The sequence below is a fragment of the Stylophora pistillata genome, chromosome 9, assembly GCF_964205215.1.
Source record: "Stylophora pistillata chromosome 9, jaStyPist1.2, whole genome shotgun sequence".
Taxonomy (NCBI): domain Eukaryota; kingdom Metazoa; phylum Cnidaria; class Anthozoa; order Scleractinia; family Pocilloporidae; genus Stylophora; species Stylophora pistillata.
The window spans coordinates 20,279,485-20,292,364 of record NC_142527.1 but is presented as its reverse complement, the minus strand read 5'-3'; the positions used below and the strand labels follow the sequence as shown (position 1 = coordinate 20,292,364).

The 12,880-nt window shown below is 38.8% G+C and overlaps 2 protein-coding genes across 3 annotated transcripts in view; one reads left to right on the top strand and one right to left on the bottom strand.

Annotated features, from left to right (window-relative positions):
* Positions 1-3,811, bottom strand: part of LOC111344190 (battenin) — a 22,327-nt gene extending 18,516 nt beyond the window's left edge. Inside the window, exon 1 of the mRNA XM_088732362.1 lies at positions 3,733-3,811. Within this exon, the coding sequence (XP_088588488.1) occupies positions 3,733-3,796 (64 nt within the window). The 5' untranslated portion in view covers positions 3,797-3,811. The remainder of the gene's footprint in view (positions 1-3,732) is intronic.
* The window catches only part of LOC111344114 (uncharacterized), a 17,138-nt gene extending 4,393 nt beyond the window's left edge, over positions 1-12,745 (top strand). Inside the window, exons 7-22 of one of the 2 annotated variants that reach the window (XM_022951324.2) lie at positions 257-321; positions 633-695; positions 1,214-1,268; positions 1,499-1,560; positions 1,889-2,040; positions 2,571-2,618; positions 2,986-3,050; positions 4,632-4,741; positions 4,967-5,055; positions 5,411-5,544; positions 8,464-8,528; positions 8,868-8,983; positions 9,125-9,183; positions 9,713-9,793; positions 9,986-10,082; positions 10,315-12,745. In XM_022951324.2, coding sequence (XP_022807059.2) covers positions 257-321; positions 633-695; positions 1,214-1,268; positions 1,499-1,560; positions 1,889-2,040; positions 2,571-2,618; positions 2,986-3,050; positions 4,632-4,741; positions 4,967-5,055; positions 5,411-5,544; positions 8,464-8,528; positions 8,868-8,983; positions 9,125-9,183; positions 9,713-9,793; positions 9,986-10,082; positions 10,315-11,990 — 2,937 coding nt within the window. In that variant the 3' untranslated portion in view covers positions 11,991-12,745. Of the gene's footprint in view, positions 1-256; positions 322-612; positions 696-1,213; positions 1,269-1,498; positions 1,561-1,888; positions 2,041-2,570; positions 2,619-2,985; positions 3,051-4,631; positions 4,742-4,966; positions 5,056-5,410; positions 5,545-8,463; positions 8,529-8,867; positions 8,984-9,124; positions 9,184-9,712; positions 9,794-9,985; positions 10,083-10,314 lie in introns of both variants that reach the window. The other variant, XM_088732356.1, reaches the window with a different exon arrangement.
* Positions 12,746-12,880: the final 135 nt, after the last annotated feature.

Sequence of the window (12,880 nt, the reverse complement as noted above, 5' to 3'; positions counted from 1 at the left end):
GACTCACGGATAATGGAGCGAGATAGCTAAAAGAAAAGTTCAGCAAGTATGATGCAAGACGTTTGGTTTTGAACGGCACAGGCTAATCCGGATTTTTTCATATTATTCTAGTGCGAGGTCGTCACAGATTGAATTAAAGACTTAACTGTTAATCATAAATTTATTTATCCACTACGGAGTTATTCATGCATAGGCCAGGATAGTCATAATTTATTCTTACTTTCCAATCTATATCATTTTATCGTTGTTGCTGTAGGGTGATCACCTGACGGTGTCTGGTGCTTCTGGTAGTGTGGAATGGAAAGCTTTTTCAACTACATCGTAAGTTAGAGCTCTTTTCATTAAGATATTACGTTACTTATATACAGTTTAGCTATATCGTTATACGCTACATTAGAGCTGGCTAACGTTTCAAAATCCTGATTATGTCTAGTTGCATAAAATTCTAAAAATTTCTAAATCACTCCCACTTCCCATTCCTTTCCCTTTTCCCTTAAATAAAATAACAAGAAATCAGAAATAGTGCTTGCAACAGGAGCATCGACATATTATATCAGTATAACTTGTCTCCATGCAACCGAAAAAACACACGGCTAATGGTAACATTTACAGAGTACTTTTCCACCTAAAAGGACGAGTGGATATGGTTACATTCCAATACATCTTGTGAAACTAAAGGATCTCGAAGAGGAACCGTAAGTAAATGTCTATGTACACTCTCTGCTGTGGTTCTTATCTCTACATCAAGCTGTAATCTAGATCTCGAGAAAAGAAAAGAAGAAATGAAAATGAAAGGACTCGGCGTTTTATGAAAGCTGCAATTTTCAGATTGAGATTTAAAGGAAATTATCAAAAGGGAAAGGAAACAGACAAGGCACAAAAAATTAAAGAAACGAAAGGAGCCAAAAAGAAAAAAACAAAAAAAAAGACAGAGACAATGGAGAACGAGGTTTGTACATCGTAAGACTCCTGTACTAATCTTACCGACTGATCTTAATTCGCCCGTATACTTGTTGGCGAACGAGTCATCATTTCAAGGTTATGCTCACCAGGACAAGTTATTGTTGCACTTCTCTTCCATTACATAAGGCCTATTAAGTCGAACTGATTTGAAGATAAAACGTAAACTAGGAGTATTGCTCGTCACCAATGAGTCAATTATAACAAAATTCATTCATGATATCTGCTAACCCATATTTGTACACCAATGTAGGTGGTTTTTTGGCGAAATTCCAACGTCTATTACAACGGCCATTCTAAGAGATCAGGTACTAACAGTGATAATGGTAGAAACACCTCATCTTGTAAGATTTAAATTTTGATTAAGCCTTTTCCAGGATATCTTAAAGAGGCGAATCGGAACAAGGAATCACATTGAAGGTTAATGGATCTGTATTAAACAGAAGATGCCTGAGTATCAGAATTTTTATCATAATCCTCTCTGTAAGTAGGTCTCTGATCATTCCTTTTCTGAAAGCGATGATTGTTTACCAATTAGGTTCCCGGATGTTTCATCTTAAGAAGCAATGGACTGGGGACTAAAACCATCCTGTCGTTCAGGTTGGTGACCTTTCGTAAAGTACACCATACGTTTGATTAGAAACGCTAAATTTCATGGCAGCGACAACCTTAAAACGGCAGAATTGATAAATGATAGGAAAACTAACAAATCTCATCCCAATCATGGCTATTGAAAGCTTACCTTATCTGCAAATTTGTGTTAATGCTCTTGTATTTGTTTGTCTTACAAGAAAAACCTCAACAAAAATTACCCAAAACCTATTTACCTCCCCTCTCCAAAATGAAATATTTGTTTTGTTTTCTTGTATTTATTTATTTGTTCATTCATTTCTTTACTATAGTACTCTTTTCATTTATTCTTTGAAAGAATGGACAGAACAGTGAAGCACATAGAGGTTCTTCTCGATGAGGCAACCCAGAAATATCGTGTTAAAGACGAATCTGACGCAGTGTGCTATGCGAATTTCCTGCAGTTTGATAGTATACAGCAACTATTGGATCAGTGCAAGCAACATCCAAGTAAGCTATGAAGAGAGGGAGGTCTTTAACTGAGTTTATTATATAACCTCCACCTCTTTTGACAAATAACTCAGTAAACGCAGCATCAAATGATAACTAACGAATTTTACCCAAAGCTCTGCTAAATATCTCTGAAATACCCACGAAAAACGAATGTGCCCGACGCATTATATTTTTGTACCAATGAGATATTTAATATGAAGTGGATTTGGATTTATGTGAAAATAACCGCGAATCGATAGATTGAACCAAAGATCACACCCCAAAAATGAGACTTATAATTGAGTGATTCATCATATAATGTCCTGGTATGAAACAAGGGCTTTATTGTAGACAACAAGATTTTGTGTGCAACTGGGTTTTTCAGCCCCGTAAAATTACCATAAATAATCTTTGAGTTTATCATCTATTTCTTTCAAAATTATTTCGTTGCATTTCCAACTTTCTTTAAAGATACTTAAAATGTTTTTTTAATTGCTCAAAATCCGTACACGATTTCATCTAAAGTGATACATTTTGTTTAATTGCAGCTCTTGGAATAACCCTGGAAAAGTATCCAACCATTAAAAACGCTGACGGTAAATTGTACTTTGGCGCAATAAGTATTTTGTAGAGAAAAACGAGAAAGAAAGAAAGAACGAGAGTTTTCTAATGATGACTTTGTTATAGCTTAGCAGCTCTCGAACAATTTGGAGCCAAAGAAGACGAAAGAGGCTATCTTTAAAAAACAATAACATTGAGGTCGAAATATGAGCTTATACAACAGCATAGATCAGTCAAGTGGTATAACAATGACATATTCCGGCACGTATTTAAAGTTGTTAGACGTATTTGTATCGTTGCTTGGTCAGGTTAAACTGGTATTTGATCCTCTACTGCAATCTCTCGCATCCAAGGTTGCAGCATGCATCTTTCAGTGACCAGTGAAATGTTTCTTCACTTCAGAAATCTGGAGGGTTGACTGGGCAGATATTGAAAATGGAGGAGAAAATGACTCAGATCTTCCATGGGTAAGTTTGGAGGGCATGAATAACTCTGAAAGTTTTTTTGCCTGTTTAGATCGTCGTTCGTAAACTGAGGTTTTTCTGTCGGAAAGGAGATATGCAGAGGACCCGCTGAGGACAGTTTTTAAGTCCTAGGATTAGGGCCCTTAGCGGATTTTTTTTACTATGTTATTAGGCTGGATTCAAACTCTCAGGAAGACTTAACAAGATGCTTGGGGAAACTATACCTTGGACCTGCATTCCTTCCGTGGATAGAGGCCATACTTTGTTTGTGTTTTCACAAGGACAATTTCAACCAGATAAAATCAAAAAAGTCCGGAAATACAGTGAAAACACTTTGTCTAGTGTTTAACGAGTTAACAATGTCAACTGTTTTCACAAGGAAAAAAAACGGGTTTTCTCGCCTTAACGACAGGAAACTCACGCAGAGTTATACTACCTCGCAAGATGGTTTAACTTGTCCTGACACTGAAATACTGCAGCCAATCACATCGCGTGTAGTGACAGATACATGCCAAACAATCTGGCAAAATTATTTTCTAGACGCTCGCCTCGCGGTTGTGTCGAAACAAAACCTTGTATGCTTGTAAACATGGCTGACGAATTGCAAAACACTTCCCAATTCTTTCGCCCTTTTACAATTCCTCCGGACCAGTTGGAAGCTCAGATCCCTCGTCCAGGGCCTTACCTGTTTCACAGCATCGGCATGCAGAATCCATTCCCTCATTACGAGCAACCAGCAGTTCCTTCATAGCAAGTTCCTATGCCACATGCGTCACCCTCGACAACCTCAGTCCCGAGCAGCGGACGCGAAAGCACAAGCACGTTGACTTGCCAGGATTACAGAATTCTGTAGCATCCTTCGCATCTGCTCAGAATTTAATCGCATCCTCTGAACGAAACTCCTTGTCTTTTGCAAAAATTTAGCGAGAATCAGTACTAGTGAACTCATTAAAAGCGCTTCCTATCCCGCCATTTTTTAAAGTTGCGCGGATTTGTAATTTGAATCTTCCGAGTTAATAGTGGGTTAAAATTTCCTAGTAAAAACAGACGTCATGTTTAACTAGCTAATGTCCGTCTGTAAACAAACAGGTAGGAAGAATGTTCAGCTAGTTAATCGGCCTAGTGACACAGCGCATAAGTCGTTTCATGCCACTAAAACCGATATGTATGGACTTCTGCAGGAGGAGGACCCCCTCTAGCTCGTTTGCTAACTTTAACTCGTCTTTACCCATAGAAAGTGTTGATGACGAAAACATTTTTGTTCTTCAAACTTGGGCATCATTACTTTTAGTCAATAACTATCCCTAGAGGAAAGACTATTCGAGTCAATTCTAAAACATAGGATCATCGATTATAACTTTGCTTCTATTGGCTGACTAGCCTGGGTAGAAAATTATATAAAAACACCCTCCCAAAAGTACGATTGAACTGGCTGAAAACCACTCTTGGCAAGTTGAATGAGGTACCCACAGGGTAGTAAGGTAATGATCCAAGATGTCAGTCTCCCCCTTCAACGGGTAGAACAAACTCCAAATAGATTGAGATTTTTATTATATGATTAATAAATGCATTATTTTTTTTCAGAATGTCAGCTATGGAAAATTCCACAGCAAGGATGCTTTGATACATGTTTTACCCGAGGGGAGCTCTGATATATTGAAGGAGAAGTTTAGTAACCAGTCTAGGCTGATGATGTGAGTACGAAGAAGAATGTTGGCATGGTTTAAAGTGCTCTGCTCATCACCATGAAGATCCAGAAGAAATAAGTGTTGTGTGGATACTCTTCTCTCGAGTATTTATGCTGAGAGACTTAGATAAAAGGTTTATGACTGAGCAAACGACTGACTGATAACTGAGTAGCATGGCGAGTGCTTGGTTGCTGGACTAACAATCTCTAACCTCTTCTGTTACTTTCGCAGGACCCTTAATCACGACAATGTAGTAAGGCTGGAAGGAGTGGGTATTAAAGGACCCCGTAGTTTTATGGTTCAAGGAAATTTGCCTAATGGTAATATGCAGGCTATGCTAATTCGTTGTAATTTCTGTCACAGTTTTCCCTTTCCTTGTGAGATACAATATGTCTTTATTTTGGAGAGAATATCATGACGGCATTTCCCACCACAGTAGCCTAACTTGAACTCCTTCACCTCAAGCTGCTTTTGTTTTCATCCTTATTTATCTTTTCTTTTTTAAGACTTCTTTGGAAAGATGTTCATCAATATGGCTTATATGGAGTCTCTAATAACGGGCTTAAACTAGAAACCCATTCACTGACATCAAGTGCGAGTTGACATGTGAGGTTGATTCAGTTGCCTTCTTCTTAAATCCTTTTCTTTTTTGTCACTTTGTTTTACTATTTGAAGGAGACCTTTCAGACTATCTGACCAGAAATTCTTCTCTGCTGCTATCCTATCCCACGGAGTTAGGGCACATCATGAATCAAGTGATCAACGGAATGGTCTATCTGCACGAATGTAGTGTAGTACACGGCGAGTTGGTAGGTACAAACACCGTGGTAGATACTTGAAGGCATCAGTTTTTAAGGTGCTTTACATCCAACTGATGCAATCCGGAAAGTTGCATTATGTTAAGCTGTCTGTTGCTTGATTTAAAAATGGTTTGTTTTGTTTTGGTATCTCGTATCTATGCGGTACCAACAGCCTTGCTGTATTACTAAGCCGCTTTAACCTCCTGATTCTGAAACATAACCAATTTTGATGATTGAGTAATTAACTGATTTTCTCAAAAACATTCTTTCAACTACACGGATAATATAACTGAGTTGTACTCCTAACAAAAGTCATCCTCGGAGACCCAGGGGCTGTGGGTCGATTTCAAGTTAGGGCATGAAGAGGCCCTGGGGACATTGTCTTACAAGACTAGTTCCAAACGGTCGCAGTCGTTCTGCCATCTGATTGGTGCCAGAAAATCTTTGTGTTTTTCTGCCCAATCAGAGTGAAGTGTGCTTTGGAGTCCTTTCGTGTGTTTTAACACGGACAAATACTAATAGCTCAGTTGCTCGCTATGTTTGTTTGGGTCGAGCGACGGAGATTTGATTGAGGTGAAAAGTTTCAGTCTCAGCACACAATGTAAGAGAAATCGGTCAGATTGTCCGCGAAAATCTTACCGGAAATTATACTGAATACTTTCGCAGGTATCACTAGACAACGTGTTTTAAAGTTTGCGAGGTTTGTATACAACACGATGGTTGCAGTCATTGATATGTCGCTTTAAACGTTAAACGAGATTTAAGCTTAAATCTTTTCTAGATTTTTTTGCATAATTTGCTGTGACTGAAACTTTGCCAATCCCGTGAAGTTATTTCGTCGCACGGGCCACGTAGGTATGTCGAGCAACTAGTACTTGCGTAAATTTCTGTGCGTGCCAAAATCTAATCTCATCTTCGCTTGAAAAAAAAGAAAAGCAAAGCGTGGAAACTTTGCTTATTAGATGTGGTTAGATGACCCTGTACTATTAAGCTGACATTTGCAATAAAGCAAACCTGCCCTTCCATCCATTATTTCTTGGTCTTTTGTTTAGTTTTTCCCATTGAAAGTAGCATCGGATCGATTCCCAATGATCTAAGGTAGTTAACTTGGTCTTCAAAAATCGACAGAAGAGGTGAAATGACAATGACCAAGGGACTAGAAGAGAATCCGTGGCCTTCTTAGCTGAAGAATTTCAACACTCTAGGCGGCAGTTGAAAGATTAAACTCTTTCCAAACCCCTTCGGTAACTGCCCGAAAAAACCTCTCCTTCCCACGATGTTCTCGTTAATAAGTTTTTTTCAGATTTTAATTAGCTAACCGGAAACACAGCTAAGCTTTCTCTAAGCGCTTGCTGGAGGTCGTCCACGAACTTAAGCCGTATTGTGAACGACTTTACAACAAAGCGAAGATTAGATTTTGGCGCACAGAAAGCAGAAAGCTACTTAGGCGAAAGCGCCAGTTGCTCGACATACCTGCGTGGCCCTTGCGACGAAATAACTTCTGTTTCAGCAAATTATGCAAAAAATCTAGAGAGATTTAAGCTCAAATCTCGTTTAACGTTTAAAGCGACATATCAATGGCCGTTTTCACACTAGAGACGGATAATCCGTCTCAGACGGATTATCTGTCTCACACGGATTATCCGTCTTAGTGTGAAAACGGGACGGTGTTTATTTTGGACGAATAATCCGTCTAATATTATCCGTCCGATTATCCGTCTATATAGACGGATTTTAAGACGAATTATCCGTCAAAGATGGATAATTCGTCTTGAATTCACATTAGGACGGATAAAGTTATCTCATTTTGCCCTGAAAAGCTTGGAACTAGAAAGATCGCACTGAGTTCTGGGAAGGAAAACATGGCGTCTAAAGTGGCGAAAAGGAAAGCAGGAAAGAAACTAAAAGAGAACATGTGGAAGGAGAATGAAGTCTTCCTTTTTCCCACCGTTTTGTCTCCTTTGGAAGAGAGAGACAAACCCTGGGCATTTATTCTAAAAACTTTAGCCCTGAAGAAGACTGCAAACGAACGTATTTTTATTAAGATACTGGAGGAGTTTGATGATGTATTGGCGAAAGAAGGTAAAGAGAAAGACGAGAACTACCAGTTTACTGTGGCACAACTTAGAGCAAAGTACAAGTGGTTAAAAAGGAATGGAGGAGGATAAACACGCTGCCATATTGTGGAATTGTAACCGCGCCTAAGAAAATACCCGTGTTCTATCCGTCTTATGTGAATGCAAGACGGAAGATATTCAACAGTTGATCTGTCTCGAATTCAGCCCAAGACGGAAAATGGAGCAGATGGATAATCCGTGAAAACGGCCAATGACTGCAACCATCGTGTTGTATACAAACCTCGCAAACTTTAAAACACGTTCTCTAGTGATACCTGCGAAAGTATTCGGTATAATTTCCGGTAAGATTTTCGCGGACAATCTGACCGATTTCTCTTACATTGTGTGCTGAGACTGAAACTTTTCACCTCAAGCAAATCTCCGTCGCACGGCCCAAACAAACATAGCGAGCAACTAGTATATGTCCGTGATAAAACACACGAAAGGACTCTAAAGTACACTCCACTCTGACTGGGCAGAAAAACACAAAGATTTTCTGGCACCAATCAGATGGCAGAACGACGGCGACCGTTTGGAACTAGTCTTGTAAGACAATGTCCCCAGGGACTCTTCATACCCTAACTTGAAATCGACCCACAGCCCCTGGGTCTCCGAGGATGAACAAAAGTCTATCTGGTGCAAATCAATGAGATTCGTATTCCTTCTTGAAAACGCAAAAAAAAAAAAAAATAGGCAAGAAGAAATGAACACAATTCATACAATAAAGCGAACAAAAAAATCTTTCTCAAGTTATTATTTTCTTTTGATTCTTTTGATCGTTTCTTTGCTTACTTTCGTCGTGCTGGTTTAGATTCCCAAGAACTGTCTTGTAGGCGATAAAGGAATGATAAAAATATCGGGCTTTCATTGTGCGAGGTGAGTCACTATTTGCAAAGGCAGAGTGAAATATAAACAAGAAAAAAAGAAATGACCAACCAAACAAGCAATGAGGAAAACGAAAAAATACAAATAAACAAGCAAACAAACAAAAAGCACCAATAAAAACAAAAAACTTTTGTCACTAAAATTCACATTTCACTAGGCTCGATTTAGTCACCCCAATTCATACTCTTGTAAGTTGTTGGTATGACTAAAAAGCCCTAAAAAAGTCACTGAAGTTCTAGGAAAAAATAAAAAAATTATTACGAAAAATTTAAAAGAAGGAAGATGAATAATTAAAAAAAATTAAGATGAAATGAATTTGGGCAAATATAGATCTCCTTGGTGCAAGGGAGCACTCTCGGACGACGTTTACAAGAACAAGATCCCGATTCCAGCTCCTGAACTTTCTGAGTCTTCAGGATCGTTTCCGTCAGATGTCTGGGCCTACGGTAAGTTCATACATATTGCACTACGATTTTTCAAATCAAAGTTCAAGCTTGAGCAACATCAGTTTAAGGGTTACGTACAATTTTTTCTTTACTTTAGCAGATTTTTTTTGTTCCTTATTAACTGACCTTGTAATTTTGCAGGTTTATTTATTTATGCAGTTACTACAGCGATCCAGGAACCAATAACAGATCTAGAGCAGGTCCGTTGAAAGTATTTACATCAGTTTTGAACTGACTACGTGACTTTTTTTTTGCAAGAATTCAGGTTTCAGACTTCAGACTTTTATCGTCGTAAGAATGAAACGTCTCCAAAACAGGAATTAAAGTGCTTTTGAAAAAACTTGATTTGACCAACTCTGCAAAAGAATTCCTATTTTCTGTCAATTTGACGAAATTACAAAAATTGTAGCAATTGATGTCGACAGAGAATTTCGCTTAGTTGCCGCCAGGTTACCAAAATTCCTCATCATAGATTTCACGTCTTGAACTATTGCCGTACGTGAATTGTTCATGACACGTTAATATCACAAAATCTGTTGTACCCAAGCATAGGCTAAGAAATAATGAGTGCAGCATCATAAATAAGACAAATTCCAGCGAAAAAAAAGCTAGTGATCGTGATCATTTCCTCTGCTCTTTGATTCAGGGATGATGCTGTTAAGAGAAATTATATTCTTATCACTTTCAAGGGTTAATGGTTAACCTCAGTTTTTTATCTTTGATCATAAGGTGTTAAAGCTCAAACGGAAGGACGACGTATTGGACAACGTTTCGAGTTTCATCGAAAAGATAGCTATGTGCCTGCAAGCGGTATGTTGAACAGCACATAGTATGTAGGAAAATAGACCAGCTAAGTCACTGATTTATTTCCCTGCAGTTAAACGGTACTATACATTACCTAATATAGTGTTATCATGTCAAATCGCAATTTAAAATCATTCAACGCCTTATTACAAAACCAAAGCAGTAATAATAACAATGCCTCTTTGACTACTCTTTTAGGAACCCAAGGCTCGCCCGACCTTTCAAAATCTTCGTGACTCACTTTCAGAGAAGGCCGGATCGTCGACTCCAAGTTGTTCATCTCATTCTTTGGAAGGTGAGACAATTGTGATTCCCTGATTCCCTTACAAATTGTGGAACGGAGGTAGTCGGTATCTCAGTACTCGTACATTGTGTGAGCAGTCATACTGCGTTTGACTTTTACTGCTTGTCACTCACGTACACTTTGGGGTTCTGGCGGAAAAGTGTTAATGAAACTGCTATGTATAGGCAGTTGATGTAGACTTGGGGTTGTCTAATGCCTCATTAATTGTATTTTTCACCAACAGACCCACTGAACGTGCAGAATTTTGCAGATGAAAATTCAAAATTGGTCGTGAAGAAAAACAAAGATACTATGGTGGAATCATTTGTGGATGGCAGTGCAGCAATGGATTGGGACGATACTGACATACCAATATCTTATGATCAGGAAAAATTGAAACAACGCCTTAGAAGTGCCGAGTTGGAAGTGTTGAAAGCGAAAGCTCTCCAGAAAAGAGCTGAAGCTGCCAAAGACTCCATCCTTGCTCAAGTCCAAGAGGCAGAAACAAAGTGTTTGAAAGAAGTGGAACTAATGACGAAGACCTTTCTAGTACGATTAAACGAGGCAAATGATCGTGCAGTCGAAGCCGAACAGGCACGCTACATCGCGGAAGAGGTGAAACGCCTTACTGAAGAAAAGTACACACTTTACAAGTACGAAAGTGAAAAAAATATGCACGAGCTTAGATCAATGTTTGACGATGCCCTGCTCGAGAGGGATGAATTAGTTTCAGCCTTGAAATCCGTAAGCAAAGATTTCGATGCACCAGAGTTGATTTCACCAAAAAGAAAAGACTCCATCAACCAACTAGAAGAGAAGTATCAGCGGTACATTTCTACAAGTGATAGAACAATACAAAGCCTGAAAACACAGCTAAATGGAGTGGTAAAACAGAGGGATGAGTTAGCCATCCATCATGAAACTGCTAGGAACGAAATGAGAGATACTCGAGAGGCGTTGGATCAAGCAGAAAAAGAGAAAGAAGAATTCCAATTCAGATTAGAAGAGGCACAATTTGAAATAGAGCGACTTGAAGAGATGATCTCGACTATGACTCAAAAACGTCAGCAAGCGGAACGTGAGAGGGATCAATTGCAGATGCTTACGGACATGTCTCTGATGAAACTCAGGCAGGCCGAATCAGAGGCGCCAAGGAAGAGGGCTTCCCTGTGTTCCTTTCCACCAAAGATGGAAGATCGTCCCAAGGATAAAAGAGATCCTAGTCTAAGAAGACTTTCTGAACAATTATTGCACTTGATCGATCTTCCATCCGGGGAAGCTGCCGGCGAAAGAAGTGATATTCAAGAAACGGATAGAAACATTAGAACGTCTGGTGTCGCGATCGAGAACGTATCTCCCCATGGAAAACAGAAACTACGCAGGCTTGGAAAAAGCGCAATGCCCTCGATACCACAGATTAAGAAATTCGCACCACTGAAACCGATACAACGTAAGCAAAACGACTGTCACCAGTATGCGTCAGATGGGCACAATTCAACATCAGCTGTAAATAACGTTTGCATCAATGAAAACGAAAATCCACAAAAAGACACTTGGCAGGAAGCTATGAATGTATGTGAGGAGCCTGAAAAAAAGACGTTACCCGAAGACCAAACAACTTTTTCTGATTGCGTTTCAACGAAACACTTTACGATTCCAACTTTGCACATAGAAGAGGCAGATACCGACTCTGATATGGACCATGTGAAGGAAGTGCCGCAGATTGCAATTTCAGAATTTGATAATACTGACCTCGCAATAAACGAAGTCGACGATGACGAAGAATGCAGTAGTTATGAAACCGAGGGCCAAGATTCTCCAATGTTTATCGTTGGAGACCACGAAGGTCAAACGCGAATTGTGTACAGTGTCGAAGACCTTCCAAAGCTTTTAGAGGGTATCCCTCAAACAAGTCTCTGATGACAAAACTCAAAAAAGTTATTCTAACGCACAGACAAAACCTTTGTCGCATGGGCTTCAGGACTTCACGCCGTTACTGCATAGATTGTGGATAGGTCATGGGAAACAGGAGGGAAGTCTTCAAGTACATCATCATTTGCCCTTTTCACTGAATTAAGTAGGTTTAAAAAACAAAGTAAAGAAATGGATAAAATCTTATTTAATCAACAAGGCAGATGAAGACCCATCTACAAATCGGGAAGGCTACGTTATCTTAATCATTTACTAAGTAGCTTCGTAAGCTTTTTTCTATTACTGTTTTGTTATTAAATTGTTTCAGGAGAAAACTCACCGGGAACTTATCCATCTTTAATTTGTCCTTCTTCCAAAAATGTTTTTCAGGGAACATTTTTTTTGTACAGTGTATATTCCAATTTTGAAATTCGAATATACAATCTAACAAATGAAATTTTCGTGATTTGCTTTTGGAAATAGAGTTTTTTGAAACAAGAGACCATAAATGGAACCACAATATGTGAAGTATCGCACAATCTTTCATAACATTTTCCAGCCTCTCTTATACATTTATTATATCATAATATCTAATTTCAACTACGACATTATTTGACTTTCGAAGAAAATCTAATGAAAAGAATAAACCCCTCTTGGAGAGAGAGCTCTCATTGTTAATTGAAGAAGTTATTAGTATCCCCTACAACCTGTTAATCATAATACGAGGTTAAACACCTCACTGGAATAAACCCGATTTCCAGAAACTCAGAAATCTCTCTTCTGACTAAGGGTAAACCCATCCCGAACGAATGATTATCAGAATATTATCACTTCCATTTGAAAAATCCAACATCGATATCAAAACCAACCATATTTTGACGAGGGACGCTTATTAAAGC